General features: G+C 44.1%; 1 protein-coding gene across 3 annotated transcripts in view; it reads right to left on the minus strand.

Moving 5' to 3' along the window:
* LOC146784459 (F-actin-monooxygenase MICAL1-like) overlaps positions 1-24,497 on the minus strand; it is a 356,165-nt gene that overhangs the window by 104,236 nt on the left and 227,432 nt on the right. For all 3 annotated transcript variants that reach the window (XM_085633206.1, XM_085633205.1, XM_085633204.1), the window contains 3 exons: positions 16,003-16,129; positions 14,985-15,072; positions 844-991 (listed from right to left, as the gene is read on the minus strand). In XM_085633206.1, coding sequence (XP_085489332.1) covers positions 844-991; positions 14,985-15,072; positions 16,003-16,129 — 363 coding nt within the window. The remainder of the gene's footprint in view (positions 1-843; positions 992-14,984; positions 15,073-16,002; positions 16,130-24,497) is intronic.

Genomic DNA, 24,497 nt, shown 5'->3' on the forward strand with positions numbered 1-24,497 from the left:
CATGCACTTGGAGTACAGGGCGTTCGTTCTCTGCATTCTCCTGGTGGGATTCACTTCATAAATAAAGACTGGGATGAGGACAAAGGACCTGAAATTAATACATATGTGTAGTTTGATCAAGCTTAGTAACAAATTCTGGTTGGGCCCGCTAGTGTAAGGTGGCTAGCTCCACCGCTTCAAAGTAGTTCCTTTTGTTTTCTATGGTAGCTCGCTTCAGACTGGCCGTCTAGCCAAGGAAGTAAACCCATAGAGTTTACCTTTGGAAAAAAACAGTGAACAAAAAAACTACAAGAGGTACTTACGAAGAAATTAACTTAGTCCTACTAGTGGGTGGCACAACATGATGGGCCCCTCCTACAGAATATGGAGGGGCCCCTGTGTCTCCCACATCTCAAAGATATGCATTGACCTTGGACTCCCTTTGATATTAAATAATTCCTAAAAAAAAGGAAACGGTCCACTCCGCCCCATTCGCCAGCACCCCAATGTGCATGAACACATTTCTCATGCTGTCCTTTAAGCACTGCAGAGGGATGGTAGAGTGGATACAATATCTCCAAGCCGCACTGCTATTCCCAAAGCTTCATCTTGGATAGTTGGGCTCAGCAGCTTTCCACACCTTTCTTAATATCTTCATTTTAAGCATGATAGAAGGCTTTCTTTTCTATCACTTCTGTATGCGGAGACCCTCACCTTATTACTCCGCTTCACCTTTATCGAATTGAACATATTGTGTCTTTGTATTATTTATTATCGCGAACCCTAAATAAAGCACTTAAATTATAGAGATATCCATGCTGATTGGTTTAAAGCTCCCCCGACACTCCTCTTAGTTTGACTCACATGAGATGTGGTCTGAAGCGATGGATCAGTGCACAGAGGGCCAGGCCACTCCGCCAGGACTGCGCAAAGTCGGTCACGGCCACGCCTCGGTACCCGGTCGTCTGATTCTTGCACCACTTGAGGAGCTCGTCATAGACACTGAGTGAATCTTGAAGGGAGGAAATAAACAAGAGGGAATCACGGACACCGTCAGACACAGGTCGACAGAAATATTTCACCCTGTTGGGGCAGCGCAAGACCAACAAGTGAAGATAGCTAAGCACATGCATGCACACCTGGACTTCTAATGACACGCAAATAATGGAAAACACGGGTAGATTTGGCAATTCCCCAGTTGGACACCCAAACCGAAACACTGAGATACCTGTGCACACATATGCAGACACAAACACCAGCATATACATCACAAATTGAAGAAACATTCAAAAGCAGAAACACTGAAATGCCTGCACACAGCTCAGTAATGACAGACACCTAATCGAGTGTACATATTTAAATTTCCCCATTTTTGGTAATTTATTGCATGTGATTGATTCTGTAAACACCATGGCCAAAATTATGTCAATTACGTATCCTTTTACTGCTTCGGTACCAATTTTAATATGGCAAAAGTCTCCCTTTTACAGCGCACAATAGAAATAAAGCAAGTTACAACACCTCGTTTTTAGAAAAATAGCAGCATTTATATTTTTTATTTTGATTACGTTTCTCAGCATATTCAACAAGACGTATTTGTTAATAATTCCTGTCGCCCATTTTTTGGACTACAGCAATTAAAAAAAAAAAATTCATCTTCTTGTGTTGATTCGTATCGCTACAGTCCTCTCACACAACCACTCCACCAATAATCACATGGAACTGCGTTGAAGACAAAGACCATTAAAAACATACTTGTAACATAAATAGCAACACGGTTTTAGCTATACTGTAAAACACAGGCGGCCTTCTTCAGGAAAATTAACTCGAATTAAAAGGTTTGCAAAGTCATTATTGTGTTTCTGAGAAATCCGAATCCGAAGGTATGCTCTCTTTTTTGGAACCCCATAAAAAGAGATCAGAGGTATCAACTTAACTTGATGGCTGACCATTCTCTTACTATTGGTCACTTCGTGGTCACCCTTCTGCTTACTAATTTGAATACGGGTTGTTCCCAATTATAGGAGAGATAGTCGACTGGAAAATCATCATGATCATCAGCCCACTTTTGTCGCTGTTCATACTTTGGGTTAGATTGCTTTGTCCCGAGTCAAATCCCCTTTTTGAGTCTTTATCATGCCGCCAAACAAAGCAACACATGCACATGGCCTCTATTTCTCCAAGTATTCCCACTGTCCTGTATTTATCGAGGACTTAGCTGTTTATTATTATTTAATTTTTATTATTTATTATTAGTCTCATCCATGACTGCATTACAAGGAAGACTTCTACCAGCAAGATACTCAAATAAAAAATAAAAAACACCAGCACAAACGATCAATGGCCTGCATCAAACCACTGTCAACAGCACCAGTTGGCATGCACTAATAAACATACGCGTAACCTGTAAAATACTCACCAGCAGAAACATCAATACATCTGTAGCAGGAGTCATCAGCATAATCATAAATATGCCAATACAAACACCAATCAAAATGCACAAGCATGTGAACAAAAGCTCTGCAGCAGAACACATCAAATCAGATGCACAAAGACTACCAGACACAGAAATTAAAACACCTGCCCACGACTCGCCAGCAGAAACTAACAAGCTACTTACTTTTGGTAATGCTCTTTTGGGTAGAGACAATCTAGCTATAGATACCCCATCTTTTGAATATTCTCCAGGCGTCACTTTTCAGCAGTACCTCTGTGTGCCGAAAGGTGGTGCCTTGTGGCTCCGCACCAACGCCGTTTCTCTCAGTAAATGGTCTGCAGAGCCCAGGGACATCTTAAGGATTTTGGGGGCCCTGGGCCAAACGTATTTGGAGGGCCCCTGCTTGGAATAGCTTTGAATTTATGATCTAATTTCAGCTGTTTCATGCCCTCTTTGGCCAGGTCACTGACAGTGCACAGACACTCATCCATATTTTAAATGTGTTTACATCCAATATTAAAGAATACAGATGTGTAGTATTGATGCAAATAATCTCTGTGGCACCCTCCTATTTCTCATTCGTGAGGTCCTGTTTTGATAAAAAAATAAACTTTATGTATTAAACATTAATAGATTTCTCTGCAAAATGTTTGTAATATACTCTCGCGCATCACCCACATTAAAAATAAATGAAAGGAAAACAGTATTTAAAACAATCTGTGTAAGAATTATTCAAGGTCACAAGGGCAAGGCTCTCCGCAGAAGATAGCTGGCTCTATCAGGGGGCCCACTGAAAGATGGGGGCCCTGGGCCAGAGCTCACTTTGCCCATGCCTTAAAGCGTCTCTGGCAGAGCCTATAATAGCACCACTCCTGCGCGTGGGCATCAATTGCTTTAGAGAATGTCCATTCCTCCAGACTCAGAGCCCTAAATTGGTAGACTGTGTGCAGATTCTTAGACTGGGGATCTTATTAATGAATAGAATCCTATCACAGAAAGGGAAGGATGGGAGGGGAATCTGTGGCTATATAGAGTCTCCATCGGAAAGAGCATTACCAAAAGGTAAGTAATTTGTTCTTCTGATAGAGGATGCTAGCTGCAGATTCTAGATACTAGAACAATAACAATTCGGAGGAGGGTCTGTGAATGGACTCAAACCAGAAAGTCCTGCAGGGTCAAGCAGCAAAAAGGCCCTCCTGGAAAACCGGATTGTCCAGGCAATAATGCTTAGTGAACGTATGGAGGGATGCCCATACAGCTGCCTGTCAAATGTTTAGGACAGGAACTCCTTGTGCCAATGCAGTAGGAGCAGCTTTGGCCCTGCTAGAACAAGGACATAGTCGCTCCAGAGGCTGGTTCTTGGCCAAAGCACAGCATATCTTAATGCACAGCATGATCCAACAGAAGATGGTTCTCTTCTGCACTGCATGCCCCTTTTTCGTTCAAGAGCCCCCCCCCCCCCACACACAAATAGCTGATTGTTTACCTGGATTTCTATGTATGTAAAAGTTAAGCACTTTGTTGGGGTCCAAGGGATGAAGTGTCTCCTCTTCCTTAGAGGGCTGAGGCAGAGCATAGACCACCGGCAGGGTGATGGTTTGACCGACATGGAACAATGTCACAACTCTAAGTAGGAAAGATGCCCACATCCACAACACCAGTTTGCTGGGAAGAAGGAAGTGTATGGTGGGCTGACACAAAGAGCATGAAGCTCACTCACACACCGTGCTGGCAATGAGGACAGCTGTGAAATGGCTTGAACTGAGTGCACATCAGTCAAGTAAGGACTAAATTAAGGTCCTATTGGGCAGTGGCGGCTGGTGACACTTGAAAGTGGTAAGGCGTACTACCGCCCAGGAGCTAACCTCATTATTTTCAAAATGTGCCTCACTTATACTCATATTCACTCCCACTCACTGTTACACACAAACATACTCCCTCTCACTGGTTCTCTCTTACTAACATTTACGCACACTCACTGACTCTAGGCACTGGTGCACCTGCACATGGTGCACCATTGATAGCTACACCACTGGTTCACTTTCACTCCCTTTAACAACCTCCAAACAAACACTCGTTCTAACACACTCATTCACTCTCTCCCTCACTCACTTTCACTTATTCATACACACTCAAATTCTGATTCTCACTTACTTTCACTCTCAAACACACTCATACAGACATCCATAGAGTAATAACATTTTTTATATACTTTGCTAACTTAGTTGGCAACTCAGAGGCTCCTTTGCAGCAGCACAGCAGGAATCTGGTGCTTTGCAATGGAACCAGCAATCCATAATTCCCAATAAGGAGCCAGAAGGAGCAGCAAGGGCAGGGTTGAAAAGGGAAACACCCACCTCAATCCCCTTCCCAGCTTCTTGATAGGATTGGAAGCACAGGTCTAAAAGAAGCTGGAATAGTGCTGGGGATCCTGCCCCTGCTGCTCTGTGTGGCTTTCATTGACTTCAGGGATGCACTGATGTGTGTCTCAACAGACACATTTTAGCAGATGTACTGTGCAGCCTGAGTGATGCGCATCGTGTCTGCTAAGTAAAATGGATGTGTTCCTGTGTGAGGGAACCTTAGTTGAACTATACACATCCTGACATCCAGCTACAGTGTGTTTTAATTTGAAACAACAATGCAGCTGGATCATGCTTCAACCCCCTCAGTCCCTTGCTCCTACTGTCATCAGGAGCCTGGTGGAGACAGAGAAGGCCGAACTGCTCATCGGCAGTGCCCATGAGAACAAAACTTGTGTTTTCATGAACACTGCCAAATTGAAAAAATGCACAGGAGCGTCACAGGGGGCAGGAGGAGGATGGCGCTGCACCCTAAAGCCAGTGATAAGGAGCCACTGCTGCCATTGGGGCAAAAGGAGAAGAGGAAGGGCAGCCCTTAATAAAAAATCATATCACAACTGCTAACTTAAACAACTAGGACTGATCTGGAAACCATGAAAAGCCAAAGGGGTCGAAAGATAACTCTTAACAGTGTCCAAAGCAAAGCCATGCTGGGCTAGAGGCAGAGCAAATAACAGAACATCCATAACTTGGTCTGGAGGAGGTATATCTGGCATGTGCCGCACCAAGCCACAAATTTAGCTCAACAGGCGTATACAGTTTTCATTGAGGAACGCCTGGCTGCTAAGATTACGTCAACTACCTCCAGAGGCAGATTGAAGGTATAGAACTGTCACCACTCAATCTCCAAGCATGAAGGTCGAGCCTACGAAGGACGGTGTGCGGAACTCTGCCCGTTTGACGTTCCAGCATGTCTCCCCAGAGGGGCAGCCTAGTCGGAGGACATATGCTGAAGCCCAAGCGTTCTGGATACCATACTCTCAATGCCCAATCTGGAGCCACATGGATAACTTAGACCTGGTCTGTCTTCTTCTGAATTCAGGGCAGGAGTAGTATTGGCAGAAAAGTCCACAGGAGTCCCAAGTTCCACTTGTGGCAGAACGAGTCTCTAAGCGAAATCTGACTTGGAAATTCCACGTGCAGAAGAGCCGACATTGCACGTTCTTGATGGCGACAAAAAAAATCAAGCCAAGGTTCTCCACGTTCAAGGAAAAGACCTTACACCACCTCTGGGTGTAGCTACCATTCGTGATCTTCTAGGCATCGACAAATGAGTTTGCCCGCCCTTGTATCTAAAGATGCTGCTAGGAGGATCACCAGCAGGAAAATATCTTGGAGGATCCAGCCATTTCTAAAGCAGAAAGGCTTCCTAGCCCAAGATCTGTGACCCCCACCCAGCCGTGTTTGTTGCAGTACCAGATGGTGCTAGTGTTGTCCATGAGCACCTTTCCCAGCCTCCCCTTGATGTACAGAAGAAAGGCTTCAATTTCAAATAGATGGCCCTCAGCTCTAGAATTTTGATGTGGAGGAGGGACTCCACCAGAGACTAGAGGCCTCTGATCTCCACCTCTCCCAGGTGTCCACCTCAACCCGGAAGTGATGCATCAGTCACCACTGTCCGCTGTGGCTAGGGAAGGGAGAGCGGTTTGCCACAGACCCAATCGTGGTCCAGCAACCACCACTGCAGATCTTGTGCAGTCTCCTCTGAAAGTGATCGGAGAGGTCCCTTTGATGTTTGGCCCACTAGGACATCAGATCTCATGTCAGAGCTTGCATATGCCACCTGGTGTGCTTGACCAGCGGGATGCAGGACACCAACTGTCCCAACAGCCTCAGATTCAACCTCACTGAAATCCAGGACCAAGGCTGAACGATTGGGATCATAGCCTGAATGTCCTGGACTCTCTTTGCCAGGGGAAATGCGCAAAACCGAACCATGTTCTGAATGGCTCAGATGAAGGGGAGTGTCTGAGAAGGATTAAGGTGTGATTTCTGCACGGTTGATCGTGAACCCCAAAGATGACAGGAGGATCGCCATAGTCTGGAGGTGGTTGACGACTACATGGGGCAAACCGACCTTAAACAGCCAGTGGTCGAGGTAGTGGAAGACTGGCACTCTTGACCTCCTAAGGTGTACTGCCACCACTTTCATGAATACCAGAGGGGTGCTAGAGAGACCAAAGGGGAGCACAACAAAATGAAAATGCTCCTCTCCCACCATGAACCGTAGGTAGGGACAATGGGCCGGCAGGATAGGAATATGGAAATATGCATCCTGCATGTCCAACACTACCATCCAGTCTCCAGTGTTGAGGGCAGACAAAACCTAGGCCAGAGTTAGTATTTCGAATTTCCCCTTCTGGAGAGTGCAGATCTAGAATAGGCCTAAGACCCATGTCCTTTTCGGCACAAGAAAATAGCGGGAAAAACAACCATGTCCTACATCTGGCACCAGCACCCTCTTGACAGCCCTTTGGGCAAAAGGGCTTACACATCCTGGCACAAAATGAAGAGATGGTCTTCCATCAGTCCCTGAGCGCAGGGTGGAAGGTGCAGTGAAAAAGAGAAAAAGGGCAAGGTGTATCCCTTGCAAACAATCTGTAGGACCCCCCTGTCCGACATTACTGCTTGTTAACCCACAAAGAATCAGTGGATTCTTGGGCCAGGTCCCTACAAAAGCACGCTAAAGAGGTTTGAGAGGGAAGGACGCAGGGGGTATTAGAATGGGTCTCTAGTGGGAAATTGCTGGGTTCCCTGTGGGGGTTGGAGGTAAGGGACACCTTGGCCCAAGCCGTGAAAGGAACAGTGGGACTGTTGCAGCTGGCGGGGCTGAAAGACCGAGAAAGCTTGAGATAGCCCTGCTCTTCTAAAAGTGCTTGAGCGGAATCAACTTTTTTTTTCTCCAGAACAGGCCAGTCCCGTTAAAGGGCAAGTCCAGCAAGGAGGACTTACCATCACCCAGGAACCCAGTCGATTGCAGTCAACACATGGCAGCAAATGGCAACGCTAGTGTCTATGAACCGTCTGATGGAATCAGTGGACTCCAAGCAACAACAAATGAAAAATACATAGGACCAAAACCCCAGTCTGCCCAAACAGCAGAACCTGGGTATACTGAAATATCAAACAAATGGTTTAGTGGGACTCAATTTTGATAACCAATGAAGTTAAATTACATGTCAAACTTAGAGTTACAAGTATAGAGGTGCACCCAAAATGGAAAAAAATCCAATGTAAATAGTTCAAAGATTCTTGTATCTTGTTTATTTTTCTTCGACAATCTTTTTTTCTGATCAAATTAGAACATTTACAGCCTCAGTCAACGTGTTTCGGTACAAACAGCGGACTTCTTCAGGGCGTTTTATCACCAAGCAATATATTTTCTTCACCTATTTAATAGAGGGAAAGCGCAAGTCTGATATGGTCGCATTTCATAATGTCAACACAAGGGGGGGGGGGGGGGGGGGTACTGTTCCAGGGCGAGTTATGCTAAAGGTCAAGCACTCACTGAAAGAGAAGGGAAAAAGGGGGGAAAGAAAGGAAGGAAACGAGTGACGTCCTAGGTCTGGACTCAGTGGAGACACAACTCTTGTCTCTTGTTGCCCTCACACACCCCGAAGGATGTCATGCTTCATCATTGGGCAGTTGCTCCTCGTCGGGCAGGCGGTGCATTGCCCTACGGGTCCCCCCGAAGGGTCACTTTGGCAGAGATCTTTTTAGAGAACTGCCGTTGGGTGCATGTGGGTGTGAGGATAGAGTCCTAAGTGAAGGGTGATAATGTGCGTGCAATGAGGTTAAAACTGCCTAAGTGTTACCACGAGAAATTTTAATGAAGAGGTACCCTTGGCAGAATAAAAGACCCGTAGGTTGGGGGTTACCGGTGAAATCGTAATGTGCCCAGGTAACTATAAGGTCGACATGTTTCACGCCTCTTTAGCCAAAACGATCCCTGGCGTTTCATCAGGACCGGAAAAGACTTAGAAAGTGGAGTTGAGCACATAAATATAAAAAGTAGAGGGGTAACACTAGCCCTCAACAACGATCCGAGGGGGCCATACCCTAAAGTGCTATAGGTGGCCGCTGCGGCTGAAAGGTCCACATGTGCCCTCTTGATCGTGACCTAGAGTGGATATAAGGGAGAGACAACCACAAACGAAAAGAGAAAGAACACGCAAGTCTCAATATTTTGTATCAAGCTTCCATGGATGTCTTCAGACAATGTGTGCCCTGTGGACATCCTTTGCGTGTGAAAGTGCTGTGCGAGACATGACTAATTCGGTGGAGCGCCCTGATTCCATGTCAAGCACCGGGTGAAGGCCTCAAAAGAGAGGGAGGGGGAGAGCCATAGGCCAACGGCATGGAGCACGCAATTGGACCAAGTGGCTCCCTGTCGCAGCCCCCCTCAATAGAAGCCACCCGGGTGCCTTCCGGGAACGGGTTGGCTCTACGTGATTAAAAACAGGATTAAAAACAGGTATACTCCGAGGAGCTCGCTCGCACACTCATACTTGACCCCACTCGTGCCACAGTATCATCGTACGGTAGGTGGTCTAGTTGAAGTGCCAACCAATGCTCCTCACATATGCCCCTGTGTAGTAAATATCAATTTCGTTAAACACTTGGTGCGCGCCTAAAGTGCTTAACGTTGTGCTTACCCAAAAGGGAGCTAGCAGTGCTCCATCGGCTGGAGGCGTAGGGTGCCCACACCTTAGTTGGTTGCGGAGACAGGTAATTGAAAGGCATGGGAAGACGCCAGTAAAACTCGTGGCACATGCGGACAATAGGTTACAGTCACTTACTTCAAAGGGAATGTCGCCATTACCATCGTAGTTGTACTCACGTGTATGCTCAGGTTTCATAATCACATCCCAATCAGTTCAATCTTCTTATCCTAACCCAGTCCCAAGTTATTCTGGCATTTCACCATTCCAATCTGTGTATTCCAGAATGTACCCTATGATGACACCAGGATCCCTGTTCCCTGTTGTGACAAGCACTCCACGTTCCAAATAGCAAAACGACAACAGTTGCTTGGGAGCGGTGAGATTCAGCAGTGTGGCTCACTTTACTATGGGAGTGCAATTTGATCGTTTTAAGGATTGGGTACCTTGGACTCACAGCAGAGGCTGGTCCAACGGGAGATGAGATTAAGCATAGTGTTGTTACCACTACTAAGAGAGGGAAGTGTGATTGAGTTGACGATTGAGTACCTAGGTTTCTTGATTGAATCAGAGCAGTGGCATGCTTGCCCCCTAATATCTATTGTTGGTGGATATATGTATTTCACCCAATTTTGATGCAATCATTATGTACATATTATGCACTTTAGGCATGTGGATTGGGATTGCCCAATACTATGTGTGCATAGCTTGCCATATGGATTTTATTGATAAGTCAGCAGTTGTATCCACTTGTAAGAAGTATTGGATTTGAGTAACACTAATTGAGATATATAGGTTCAATTAAAAAGGGCCATGTGATGAGCTGACTTGGAGAGCTCTACAGACACAGGATATACACAGCTGAGAGGTACATGTTTAACTTTGTAAAGGGGAATTTTGATACTGCAATATGCCCATGAGGTCAATAGATATTTGTATGATTCATTCTCCTAGATGCTTTTTCAACTGACTTTTTGTCCTGAGGAGACCCACACAAACTATCCGATGTCGAAAACATGACCTTGGAGTGGGGATTTTCTAATATTGAACAATTAACTATTCTTGAATCAGTAAGAATACTGGACTTCATACTGAAGTTGTGGAGAACCATGTTGTATATATGCATCCTATTTGAATGATTTCATCACTACACTCAAGAGCACAGCGCCATCTGCACTCTTTGACCTATTTAGCACTTTTTTGAATGAATAATAAATTATGAATAATGTAAATGATCACGTTTAACATCTATTTAACTTCCTGAGTTATCAAAAGTGAGATCCAAGGAACAATTTGTTTTATATTTAAGCCACACCTAATGGCAACATTACAACCATTGTGAATTGCCTGAGAGTGTACATGGCGAAGGTCTTCAGGCACACAAGAGAGGACTTGTGCCACCGAATTCCAAATGGCTTGTGAGTAGCGTCCCAACAAAAAACTGGTGTTAACAGATCAGAGGGTCAAGCTGATAGAAGAAAAGAGAAGTTTGTGAATGTTTCCACTTGCTTAGACTCTCTATCAAAGGGAGTGGTGGGAAATATCGAGGGATTAGAGTGGCTGTTAGAAACCTGCACCACTAGGCATTCTGGCAAGGGGTGCTACAAAAGCAAGGCCGTGTCACCAACAGCAGGGTGATGGTGCCTGGTAATTTGTTTACGGACTGGGTGGCTAGAGAAAGTTTTGGGCCAAGCCCCCAATATGGTATCTGTCAGTGCCTCGTTAAAGGCAGAAAGAGGTTCAGAAGATGCTTGCCCCACTTGGAGGTCTTCTTTCAAGACAGTTTTAACCTCCAAGGTGGGGAGTTGAAGGTAAAGTACTTCGGCTGCCCTACACATGACCTTACTGTAGGAAGTGGATTCCTCTGTGGCCAGTTCAGGGGGAGAAAAAAGGCCTGTCTCCTTGGAGGTATGGAGGTCACTAGCCTTTAAGTCCTTGCACCTATTGTCATCTTGGTAGGACTGAGCAAACTCATCACCCAGGTCACAGTCATTATCCAAATCAGTCCAAAAAGAGAAGAGTGTTCTTGTGGCCACGGCAACAAGAGTCGGAGGCAAGATAAGTGCATATGGCCAGCTGTGGCCGAGGGCACATTCACTGGAAGTATCCCAGGTAGAAGACCTCTTGGCTCCTTGGGGCCCGAAGGCTCACCAGAGTGAGTTGGCAGGGATCCAAAGAGCTGGTGCATGGCTCCGCAGAACTCTTCGATCTTAAGTGGCTTGATTGAAAAACTCTGGTTGAGCCAGCTGCGGGATTGCCTCTGAAGTCAGCGGACTACAGAAGAGAGATCGAGCCCTGCACTTGCTCAGGCAAATGACAGTGGAGCGAAGGAGGTGAATCCTGCTTTGATGACTTACATTTCTTACACTTACCCGAGGACTTGAAGTGCGACAAAGACCTCCCTCTGGAGTGGCTGCGTCGACTCCGGGAATAGGACTGAAAGTGGACCTTGTGCATAGAGCAGAACTTGGAACAGTCCCGTCGGGGAGTTTGCTTATCCTTGGTGATGTAAAGCATCACCTCTTGTTGTCTGATGTGCTTCAGGCTCATTGACTCACACTCGCCACAAGCCTTTGAGTTGTGGCTGGACTCCATGAACCACAGGCACACCCGATAGGGATCAGACACCGACATTTGTTTGCAACAGTCCCTACAAGGCTGCAAACCTGTCATTTTGGGGGGTGATCCCTTGCACACTGTTAGAAATTTTGTGAAAATATTGAGGTACATATCTGAGAGGGACTAGAGGGAGCTCCAAGTCTGCGTCTAATGGCATGGAAAGAAAGGAATGGACATTAGTGCAAGGTAGAGGCACCTATATAGGCCCTGCACGTCTTTTCCAGAGCAGAACAGTGTCAGGGCAGAGCCGCAAGACACAACCTTTTGGCCCGAAGAGCTACTGCTGAAAAGTGTCCTGATCCAGTGATATTCAAAAGGTGAGGAATTTGTGGCTACAAGTCTCTATCAGAATAAAAATAAAAAACTACACAACGCATGTGCATTCTATTACACATTTTGGGGCAGCTGCACAAACACACGTTAGCACAGATATCAAACCTGCACAAAACACATTCCTGTAAACTAACTGTTAATTTTTAATGCATTCATTTTAATTTTGTGTAACACATGCACAATAATAACATGGGCATATAACCATGCATAGCATTTCAAGTTCTCTAGTGGAGTACTCACAGTCACAAATCACAGCTTTACAGGCAAACGCAATGTGGGCACGTATGCTCCCCCAGTGTGTGGGGTATTTACCCTGCCTTGGGCCTCCCAGTACACCCATCCATTTCCCTCCACTCACCACCCCACAGTGGGAGGGGACATCATGAGCCAAGAACCTCAAAGGCTTCAATGAAAGCATTGAGTGGAATCCCTGCTAGTTGGTGATCAAGGCTGGCGAGGCATCCGTGACAGAACGGATATGGTTCCGTGCAGTTAACTGAGCCAACTGTGTCCAAGGGGCTGCCATTCCCTGTAACATTCCAGGCCAGTCAAGAACGTTCTTCTCAAGCTAAACGTCTATCCTGATCCCTCGCTTGTGCCATTCTTCTGCAAGAACCCAATCCTCCAAGTCATTAGTCCACTTCTGATATGTGGGGCCTGTGGGAGATAGATACCCTCCTCTTCACCAGTCCGAGAAGTGTGAACCGGTATTGCATCTTACCATTAGTTGGGCATGGGAATGTGTGTGGGAGGCAGTGTCTAACAGTCAATTCTATTTTATTGCCAGTCACCTCACTTAGTCGTTGGACTCCCCGATATGATACGATCTGAGTACGGCTCCAGTGTGTGTGCAAAAAATCAGCTCCACCCCATCTAGGACAGTCGCTCCACCTGTTCAGGTAGATGTTACTCAATCTCGCTGATAACAGATAAGTGAGGAGCAGTACATAAAAATTAGCACGTTTTAGGCGAGCGTTGCCAGACATGCCCTGAACTAGGATACAAGTTCTATTACATTCCCAACCCTCCAATGGCATGGAGCGGTCCGCATCCCACTGTGCTCTCGTAGGCAACTCTACCTTGAGTCCGTCTTGCTTGCTTTAGGGTCACATACAGGCAGGACACTGTCTGGAGGATCCCATATCTAGTAGTGCCTCTAGTGTTTGTGTGTGAGAATCCTGTGGCATCTGGGAAACCCATCCAAAGTTTGCTTGCTATCTTAGTCAGCTTGGCGAAAAACTGACCTGGACGTACCGCAAAACTGTTTTGAGCCTGTGGAAACATCATGCAGTGTTCTGGGAAAAAAGTCTGAGTGTGTTGCATCCATCCTCCAGGTAGTCACAGACATATACTTTCCAGTATTTAGGAAAGACTGCAACCACCACAATGGCAATTGTCTGGAAAAGGGGGGGTTGCGCACAGGAGTCATTGCCATAATCTCCCATACCCACGCCACATGTTGAAGCATGTATAGGCAATGTTTGGCCTGACAAAGATGCGCCATCAGGCACTTGGATAAGTCGGTCACGCCCAAGATTCCCGCTCGATGTCCTTTCTCCCAGTTGGTACCCTCAGCGCACCACCTGGCCGCATGCTGGAGTTCTTCCGCTAGATAGTATGATTCCCAGTCAGGGAGACAGAGTCCCCCTTCCACCGCATCAAGTTTTAGGATGCTCAGACCAACTCTGCTTCATTTTCAGTCAATATTAGGGATATCGACAGGCTGTCCAACTTTTTTAATGTACTTCTAGCAATCGGGCGCTGTGGGTTTTGTAAAATATACACGCATTGGTGTAGGAACACAATCTTTGCAATTGCAACCCTGCCTGCAACCAACAAAGGCAGTTTGTTCCAAAAAGTGACTGATGCATGCAATCCTGTCAGCACCCTGTCCATGTTGTATTCGTACTGTTTGTCAGCCATGCGCGCGACCCGTATTCCTAGATATCGGAACTTGTCTAATTCCCACCTCAGTCCTACATTGGGGAGGAGCTCCATTGGCCCTCGTCATTCTAGTCAAGGGAAAATCCAACGATTTCCCTAAGTTGACCTTTAAGAGCGAGAGTCTACCAAACTTCTGCAATTCAGTCAACAGTCGCAGTACGGCTGTCACCGACTGCTGCAAAAACACCAGTGCATCATCCGCGTGCAAAGAGATTATATGTTCTAAATCACCTACCCTGGCCTGCCCCATACTCACCAGCAACACAGTGTGCAGAGAAACACCCAGGGGCTCCAACAGCCTGGGCAAACAAAAGAAGTGAGCGGGCACAGCCCTGTCGGCTACCACTCTGAAGGTCTTAGTGAGCTAACATAACAAACAGAAGCACAAGTATAAAGCTAAATACACAAACAGCAGAAAAATCAACCCATTCACACAAAAGGATTTGAACATTATAGCAAATACACATCAGTACACCTAAAGAAGCACATTTAAGCATGGGCAGGTACACATGTTAAGACACAAAAACACAGACATTACAATTAATGCGCAAGTGGCTAGACGCCAATAGTAGCCACATGTACTGTAGGATACCAGCAGCTGCATACATCCCCCACAATCGGGCCTACAAACACACATGGATTGCTCACCATTTCGAGAGAACTTAGTCCTCCTGGCATTCGCCTCGGCATTGTGAGGTTTGCTCTCTGTGTAATCTGTATCGTACAGGAGCCGCACCTGGAAGAGGGAAGAGAAGTGTGCAAGAGAAGCTGTCACTGCAGACCTTTATTTTCCCAACCAACCCTCTACCCACCGGCTGCGTCGCGCCCACTGTAATCATCTTCTGCTCAATGTCTCACAGTACGCTTTTAACAACCCTTTACCATCAACAATTGCTTTAGGACTCTACCCTTTCAACATTGCACAACGTTCGCCCATCCACACACTGCCTTGCGCACTCCCATCACCTCATCAGTACTCAAAGCAGAGAAAGTTCTGGAAAGAGATTTTGCTTCGATAGTGCAAGAACTAAACATTCACCCCATGTAGATTATCTGCACAGGACACAGAATGAATCAATATTCATGTGGCACAATGGATGATGAAGCTAACAATGATGGGAGACTGGAGAATCTTGTACGTCAGCCCCACTCAGAGTGTCAGAGATTCTCCAAAAGTGGAAGTGGCTTGCACCTAGAGATGCCATGTAGCTTGGGAGGAAGAGATCTACAGGGGAGGAAGTGCTAGCTAGCAAGCTTTCGTAAGGCCCGGTTTCATGAACTGCTGGGAGGCTCCACTTCTTAAAAACTTCCGGTGGAGATACTGATCTGCGAACCATATACTCTACCAGTTCACAACAGCAATTTATAGTAGAGGAGCAGCAACTATCACAATAAAGGATGTGATGACAGTAGGCCATAACAGCAAACCATGGAACAGAAGAAGCTTCCACAGCCATAAAAGACTGACCAATGAGACACAAGTGACCATACCTTAACCATTTCATAACTCAACAGAACAAGTGCGGATATATAGTATCCATACCTGAATATATGCTACAACACAGGAGTATGTGGACTTTGCAAGCAACTCATGGATCCCCACCTCTGCCTTACAGGTAGGAAGGAAGAGAGAGATCAGAGCGGCATCAAAACATGACCACATTACCTGGCTGGGCTTTATGGCTTTGAGGTTGATGTTGGGGTAGCGCGAAGCCGGATCAATATTATATTGGGAGATATTCTTGTTGGTGTTGTCAGGTGTTGTCTGAGAAAGATGCTGATAGATACTCTCCCTGCAAAGCCAGAGTAAACACACGTAGTTAACAGATTGAAACAACTGAATCAATTCAATTCAATATAACTTTATTCGATCTAAAAACATTAGACCATAAAAGTACATAGAAAATATTACACGTGGTTGTGAGCACTCAAAAACAATTACATCCTTTTACAGTGAAAACCAGTTAAAAATAAAGTGTGTAAGAATTACAAAATGTAAGAACACATCGAGAAGTGTGCCAGATGTTCATACTTTGGATGAGAAAGGAGATACAAATTAAAAGTCAGGTTTCAATGCGTGGTATAATATTGTTGGCGGAAACTGAATTTGAAGCAAATAAAGGGGAGATGGAGGACAAAAACCTTAAAATAGTGTCCGCCATGCACTCCCAATATCACCCATTGATAAGCAGTATTTTTTGCCAGATTTATATAAAAAGAACACTATTCATAGCAATTCTAACTAACTAGCTAAGCACAGTGTGTCTCGCCCCAAGTGCTGCTTTAAAAAAAGCACAGATGATCATGATCATTTGTGGAGAGCACAGAGATTGTAAATGTACTTGGGCCGGTCTACAGCAGCAGAGGTTAAGCCTCCTTACTAAGGGCCTCAAAAAGGGCCTTCATGCTACGCTGTGCAAATAAAATAAAAAAAAAACAAAGTGCATTAATGATTATGCTGAATGATTATCACAGGGTCAGGAGGAAACTAAGTTTCCCTCGGAATCAGAAAACTTTTGAAAGAAAAGAGACCAATAAATCGTCCCTGCTCTAAAGCAGAAAAGAAGAGACCGCTCCCATCTTGACAATTTCATCGACAAGTACAGTGGGGAAGCGTCTGTGTATGCTGGAGCGGGTTATGCAAAATTTTGTATACCCACCCTATTTTGCATGTTGTTTTACTAATTAGATTAATTAATTAATTATAATCAAACTAATGGATTGGAGTGATGTGGAAAATATTTACCAACCATACTAATATATGAATTACACGTGGGATTTGCATTTACATGGCTTAATTAATATGTGAACTAAATTTTGTACGCATACTAATGATAGACAATTAGAATATTGCATGATATATGTCGCTTTTGTGATGCATTTGTGATTCGTGCTTTATTTAGTAAGTATAAACCGCATTGAGTTTTGATTTTGCTAGATAAATACACACACATATGGGTATTAGCAAGGGAATAACATTTAATTAGTCATTTCCATGTATTAATTACGTTTTTGTGTTTCTTTGCTTAAGTTGACCATTTTGGCCTATCGAAAGATGGCTGCCTTTGGTGCCGAACCCGACGCTGAACAAGGCTTGGGTGAAGTGCGCCTGCGCTGACAACAGATACACAGTGGCCTTGTCCTGACCCCTGATGAACATGTACCCTTCAAGGTTGCTCTGGGACACAAGCCAGCTTTTCTGAATGAACAATAATGTGCTACTAAAAACCGGATAATTCAAGTACAATGACATCAGAGACTTTATTTTGATGAAAATCCTGTCAGACGATATCAATGGACCAATCAGAACATTTGAAGACCTGTTTTTGATACAAATTGTCAATGATTTTTACTATAAATTATGGTAGAATAGAGAGGTTGGTGGGTTAGTTTCTGGCCTTTCTCGATTTCCTGACGTTATGCTGACGAAGAGGACGGTGACACTGCAGGACAGCTGTTAGCCTAAATTGATGGGCATAGATTTGCGAGACTGCCAGATTTGACAGAGGACGACATTTAGCCAGAATAGGTAAATATGGATGGCAACTTGATCAAATGAATGATTTAATTTGCAATATTAATATAAAATTTGAATTGAATATCCACAGAAATGAGTTGGGTTGTTTATTCATTGAAATGTATTAATGAGAAGGTTAATTAGAGAATTAGAAATTCACTTAACCAGCAACTAACTGATCTGTCCAGATTTAAGAGAGGAATACTAAAGGTGAAGTTCGGGGCCTAATGAGTATCAGAAGGTTGTGTAGATTTGTCGCTCATTAGGGTAGTAGTGGTATTTTCCTCTCATTTCCAGCGCTTAGAAGGATAATCGCCTCCCACACGGACTGATGGTGAGTGAATGTTGGTGTTATGGGCCCCACCAGCGAATTTATGGATAGTGTGTGTATGTGAGATCTTTGGTCCGTGACGGTAGGGAGGGATTTTGCACTCCGCGCTGGAGCAGTTTTTCTGGTAGCAAGATGATGGTTGTTATTGTTTTGGTTTAGTGATTATTGCTTGTACATTGCTTATTGATTTTGGTTATTGATTGGTATTGATTTATGTACTAACACTCTATGTTGAGTTACGTTGAGTTATATGTTGTATGCACGACTTCTGGGATGTAGGAAGTCGGAAGTTTGTAACGGTTCCGTAGTAAGGCAGAGGTAAGCGCTGCTCTCGGGAAAGACGGAATTGTTGTTACCCTGTAGGTACACAGCGGAAACGTGTGACAATTGAAGTTGCATGGCGCATTGTCTGGGTTCGATTCGGTAGCATCGTCGTGTGTGGCCATTAGAGACATTTACAGTGTGAGAGAAGTGTGTATGATAGCGAAGGTTACCTGTGAAATTCTGGTCTTAGGTACCAGGGATCCCACTGGCATTCCGATAACGCTTATCACTGGAAAGGGAATAGGTACTCTCTGAGCTTGTTAGAAGGACAAAGGAGAGGTAAGCGCTGCTTTGTTAACGTATGACATAATTCTGTAGTAGGACAGACTGTTCGCTGTTCTCGGGAAAGACAGGATTCTGTGTGAATGTACTACATTTTCTTGTGTGAATAAGCAAATGTAAAGGCATTTGGGTTGATTGCGAAACTCTAGGTTTATTTCTCAGGAGCATTGGGTCTCCAACTATGTGTCTTAAATGCTAGAGAAACAATTAGCTAATGCTTGTTAGAAGGGTGAAGTAGAGGGATGTGCTACTTTATCAACGGAAGTAATGATTCCGTAGTAGGGCAGAGGTAAGCGCTGCTCTCGGTAAAGACGGAATTCTCGTGAGAAAGGTCTTTTGCTGTTCTTTGGTTAGCGAAGCGGACAATGGAGATGTTTCTATGTTGTTACTAACAGAAATTGAAACAAAAACTTATTGAGCGGATTTGTAAAGGAGGGGTAAACAGAAGCAGGAGCAAGAGCTGCCGCCGCGGCTGCTGACGTCAGAACGACCACGCTGGGATTGGACAGTCGGTCAGAACTGTGAAACGCCCGGGATTGGTGCGTTAGTGTACGCCGCGCTAGGATTGAAGGAAAACAGGGTGACGTAGACGTTCCTTATTGGTGCGTTAGTGTGAGTCGCGCTGGGATTTGAGGACTGCGACAGTGACGTGGACGCTCTGAATTGGTGCGTTAGTGAGAAGTCGCGCCGTGATTGGATAGACTAGCGGTACGGTTAAAAGAGACTAGCGATACCAGAAAGGCAAGAAAATGTATTACGACCCACCAGAAAAGGAAAAGAAAACCTGGTTAGGGAAAATCAAGAAGTGGTTCAAGAAGGATAAACCAGTTAAAACTGGGGAAGGACAGTTACTTCCTCCACCGAAAACCCCTGCATCCTTTATGATTGCGAAATATGGGTATCATACTTGTATTTGGTTGGATAACTGGGTGAGATATACCAAGGATGATGGAGTATTAGCTTTTCCAGAGCATGGTTCATTTAATTTGGCTGTTTTGAGAAATTTGAGAGAAAAGATGATTAATTCGGAACCAAGACCTAGACTGACACAGTTTGAGGCTTTGACGGAATGGGAAGACGAAATGCATGAACGAGAGAGACAAAGAAGTGGTAGAGGATATAGGTACTGGTTCGGAAGACCATACGGACACGAAACGCATAGCGATCGAATGAAAAGATGGCGAGATGCGAGTATGACTGAGGGTGTGTTCCCTGTAAGAACTGTTGGAGAGAATGAAGGACGAAAGTGTATAGAAAAGAAGCATAATGTGGAGTCGAGAGGGTATGGAGCGAATGAATCTGAGGATGATGTTCTTGATATGTTCTATAAAAATCCACCACCGTATAGACCAGAACCAGAAATGTTAACTCCAAGTGCCCCAATGAGAGAAACGATGCAAATTATAAAATCGGAACAAGAATTCCTAAGTTTGAGCAAAAACAGTGCTACTAGATAAGTAGAAAAGAGGTTGGAAGAAAGAACAGATGGAGAAAATTCTGTAGAATTAGCAAAAACAACCCTGGAATTAACTGAGAAAATAAGAGAATTAACTAAGAATCTAGAAGCGGTAACTGTTCCAGTAACGATAGGTCCAGTAATGTCTATATTTGACAAACAGAAGGACAGTGAGCATTGTTTGACAGTTCCTTATAGGAGTAATAAACCAGTAGAACAACCAAGAGTGAGTCAGAATGAGAATCCATGGAGACAGACTATGAGTGTAATGGAACCGAATTTTACAAACAATCCATTTGTAGATCAGAATTGTGCAGAGACGTATGACAATGATAGAGACAGTGTCAAAAACACAAAAAGATTTTGGACATGGAAGTATAGAAAAACCAGGAGGACCATCAACAGATGAGTTAAGTGAATGGTTAAGAAGCTTGCAGAGGCTAAGACAAGGAATCCCAATCAATTGATGTGGCCAAGTTACGAATGGTATTGTAAGAATTAATCGTAGGGACTATCCCGACAGAAAAATTGAAAACCTATCAGGATGAAGAACTATTATTTTTGTGCAAAAGTGTGACCTGGAGGGCGAAAAACTGGCATGAAAGGTTAGAAGAAGTAGCAAATGAAATGGGCATGGATATTGAAAAGGTAAAAGCCATACAGAAACCATATTGAGTAGAATTTACTGAAAAAGATAGAGAATATGAACACTACAGGACGAATAGGTCAAATTAAAGACAATCATTTTGCTGAGAAAGTGGGGAGATATAGAGAAGCAGTTGGTATAGAAAACGCGATGATGCCTCAGATAAGACATTTTCAGCCTTTCCTGTAAGAGAAAAGGAGAAGGTAGTGACAGAGTGCCCTATGAGAGAGATTCCAGGAGGAGGATATGTACATGTCCCATGGACGAGACAGGTTATTTTGTCTTTTACGAATGATTTCCCTCGACTACACGGAAAGCCCATCGAGTGGTACAGACAGTTAGACAGATTTGTGAAATTGTCTAAAGTATTATGGATTGATTTGAATAGTCTGTTTGACATAATCGTCCCAGCAGATCTATGGTCAGAATGCAAGTTGATGATAAATTGGCTAACCAAAGAATATCCTAGGGATCCTAAAACAGGAGCTCCGGACCCCGAGGTAATGACGAAATATGAGCAGGTTATGGTATTTCTGAAAAATAAAGTGCCCCCTAAAGAGACAGACTGGGTAAAAATTGATCGAACACACCAGGAAAGTAAAGAGTCCGTACATGCATATTACGAGAGGCTAATACAAGCTTTTAAGCAGTTTAGCAGAGATGAGAATCTAAGTGAAAAGGATTCGAGCCATTTTGTATACAGATTTGTATATGGTTTACGTCCAGAAATTGGTGAGATGATTAAACAGCATACGGTAGATTGGCAAAATAAGAAAAGAGATGAAGTATTGAGACATGCTAAATACTTCAGTGATGAAATTGAAGCAAAACAGCGGAAGCTAAAAGAGAAGGCAATGTGGGCACAGGTAAAGGTGGAGGAGAGACAGGAAGCACAATTGGTGGAAAGGGCAGGGTCGAAGCCTAAATTTAATAATGGAAAGTATAAAGGGAATATTGAAGAAGCTAAAAAGAAATTCGTGTCATAATTGCGGCAGGATAGGGCATTGGAAATCTGAGTGTAAGTTTCCCCCGAGTACTAACAATGAAAATCCATCATTGAACCCACAGGTGCAGCATGAGGTGAGTGGTCAACTGCAGCAAGTTGCTCCCCCACAGAATCAGGTGCCAAAACCGCCTTTTCCACAGAGCAGAAACACCCAGAAATATAGTAGTGAATCTGTCTCGCAGTATTGGCTGCAACGCGATGAGTGACGCAGAAGAGAGCTATTGACGGTGCCGAAGGGAGGAAGAAGAGTGCGTACTTGGCGCAACTCTAGAAGTAGACCAGACAGGACCTTTTGTAGATGGGAGGGTTAATGATGAAAATATTACTTTGCTAGTGGAGACTGGTGCTACTCAGTCAACTGTTAGATCAGCTGATGTTAAGGATCTTCCTCTCTCGCATGAAACGATCCAAGTAGTTGGTGTGTCCAACAGACAGATTAAGACATACCTTACAGAACCAGTGAAAGTTCGCAGAGGGAAATTTACAGAAATGCACCGCTTTGTGGTGTGTGATTCCAGTCCTGTGAATTTATTAGGTAGGGACCTGTTGTGCAAAGTGAATTGCACTATATTTTGTGCTCGGGATAGAATAGCTTTTGAAACACCAGATGATGAAGTGTTGTACAAGATGACCATAGCTAACAGAGAAAATGAAGTTACTGAAACATATGCTGTATTCAACCCTGATGAATTACCTAAAGAATTAAGAAAATCTGTAAAGGCAGAAGTTTGGGATTTCACTGGAGAAGATGTAGGACTAATGAGAAATGTCGATCCAGTCAAAATAACTGTAAAGGAAGGGGTAACATATCCTAATGTTCCGCAGTATAAACTGACATCTGAGATAATTGAAGGTGTAACTCCTGTAATAGAGAAAATGATTAGGCAAGGAATTTTGAGAGAAATAATGAGTAGTCCATGTAATTCACCGATAATGGGACTGAAAAAGCCTAATGGGAAATTCAGGATAGTGCAAGATCTGAGAAAAGTGAACAGAATCTTGAAATCATGTTGTCCCATTGTACCAAATCCATCAGTGATTTTATATAAGATTCCCCATGATGCAGAATGGTATACAGTGATTGATCTGTGTCATGCTTTCTTTTCCATCCCACTGCATCACGCCAGTCAGCCAAGTTTTGCATTTCGTTTTGGTGAGCGTATTTTGGCATGGTGCCGAATCCCACAGGGGTATACAGAAAGCCCCTCAATATTCAATCAGCTATTAAAGAGGTCTTTGGAGAATCTAGAAATTCCAGAAAGCTCTGTATTGGTCCAATATATTGATGACCTTTTAGTAGCGTCAAAAACATGTGAAGCCTGTGAGGTAGATACAATAGCCTTGCTGAATCATTTGGCAGATGGAGGACTTAAAGTGTCACCCGCAAAACTACAGTTTTGTAAGAAGGAAGTGCAGTAGTTGGGACATAACATTGAGAAAGGACTAAGGAAAATACCCATAGACAGAATCAGAATAATAAAAGGAATGAGAGCTCCCATGACTCAAAGAGAAGTGAGAATGTTTTTGGGATGGTTGGGTACTGTCGTCAGTGGATAGGCAACTTTTCCTTGATCGCAAAGCCTTTGGTGCGATTAACGAGAAGTGATGTGAAAGATCCCCTTGAATTAAACAAAGAAGAATTGGCAGCATTTAGAAAATTGAGAGATGGTTTGTGTGAAGCACCTGCATTAGGTATGCCTGACTATGAGAAAGAATTTGAGCTGTATTGCAGTGAGAGAAATGGATGTGCACTTTCTGTGTTGACCCAGAAACATGGAAAACTGAGAAGACCAATTGCATATTTTTCATCAATGCTAGATCCAGTAGCTGTAGGTTTACCTAGATGTTTGAAAGCGGTGGCTGCAACATGTTGAAGTTTGGAGCAGAGTGAAGGAATTGTGATGGGATATCCATTGAAAGTGTTTGTGCCCCATGATGTAGCAATTCTGCTGACAAGGAGTCGTACTCAGTATATGACACATAGTCGGCTGACTAAGTATGAAAAGGTCATATTGGGTGCCACTAATGTGAGTCTTGCGAGATGTGTGAATGTGAATCCTGCAACTTTGTTGCCTGATGCTGAGATTGTGGAAGTAAGAGATGAAGTTGATCATGATTGTCTGGATGTACTTGATTTTTGTACAAAACCACAACCGGATATAAAAGATGTACCTTTGCCAGAAAGTGATTTTGTAATGTTCGTTGATGGGTCATGCTTGAGAACAGATGAAGGAGTGCTGAGTGCAGCGTATGCAGTATGCACAGTCGCAGCAGTAATAGAAGCATCATATTTGAAAGGAGTGAAATCAGCCCAGGTAGCAGAACTTGTGGCTTTGACTAGAGCATGCAAGATTAGGAAGAGTGTGAGAGTGACTGTGATAACTGACAATATGGCTTTGGAGTCGTTCACGACTTTGGCCAGCTATGGCTACAAAGAGGTTTCCTGACCTCAAGTGGAACTGCCATTAAGAATGCAGAAGTGGTTGGAAAATTGCTTGAGGTGATACAGCTGCCTAAACAATTGGCTGTTGTAAAATGTGCTGCTCATAGTCAAGGTGGTGATTAGATTACCACCGGGAACAGGTACGCAAACGACATG

Source organism: Triturus cristatus, chromosome 11, assembly GCF_964204655.1.
Source record: "Triturus cristatus chromosome 11, aTriCri1.1, whole genome shotgun sequence".
NCBI lineage: Eukaryota > Metazoa > Chordata > Amphibia > Caudata > Salamandridae > Triturus > Triturus cristatus.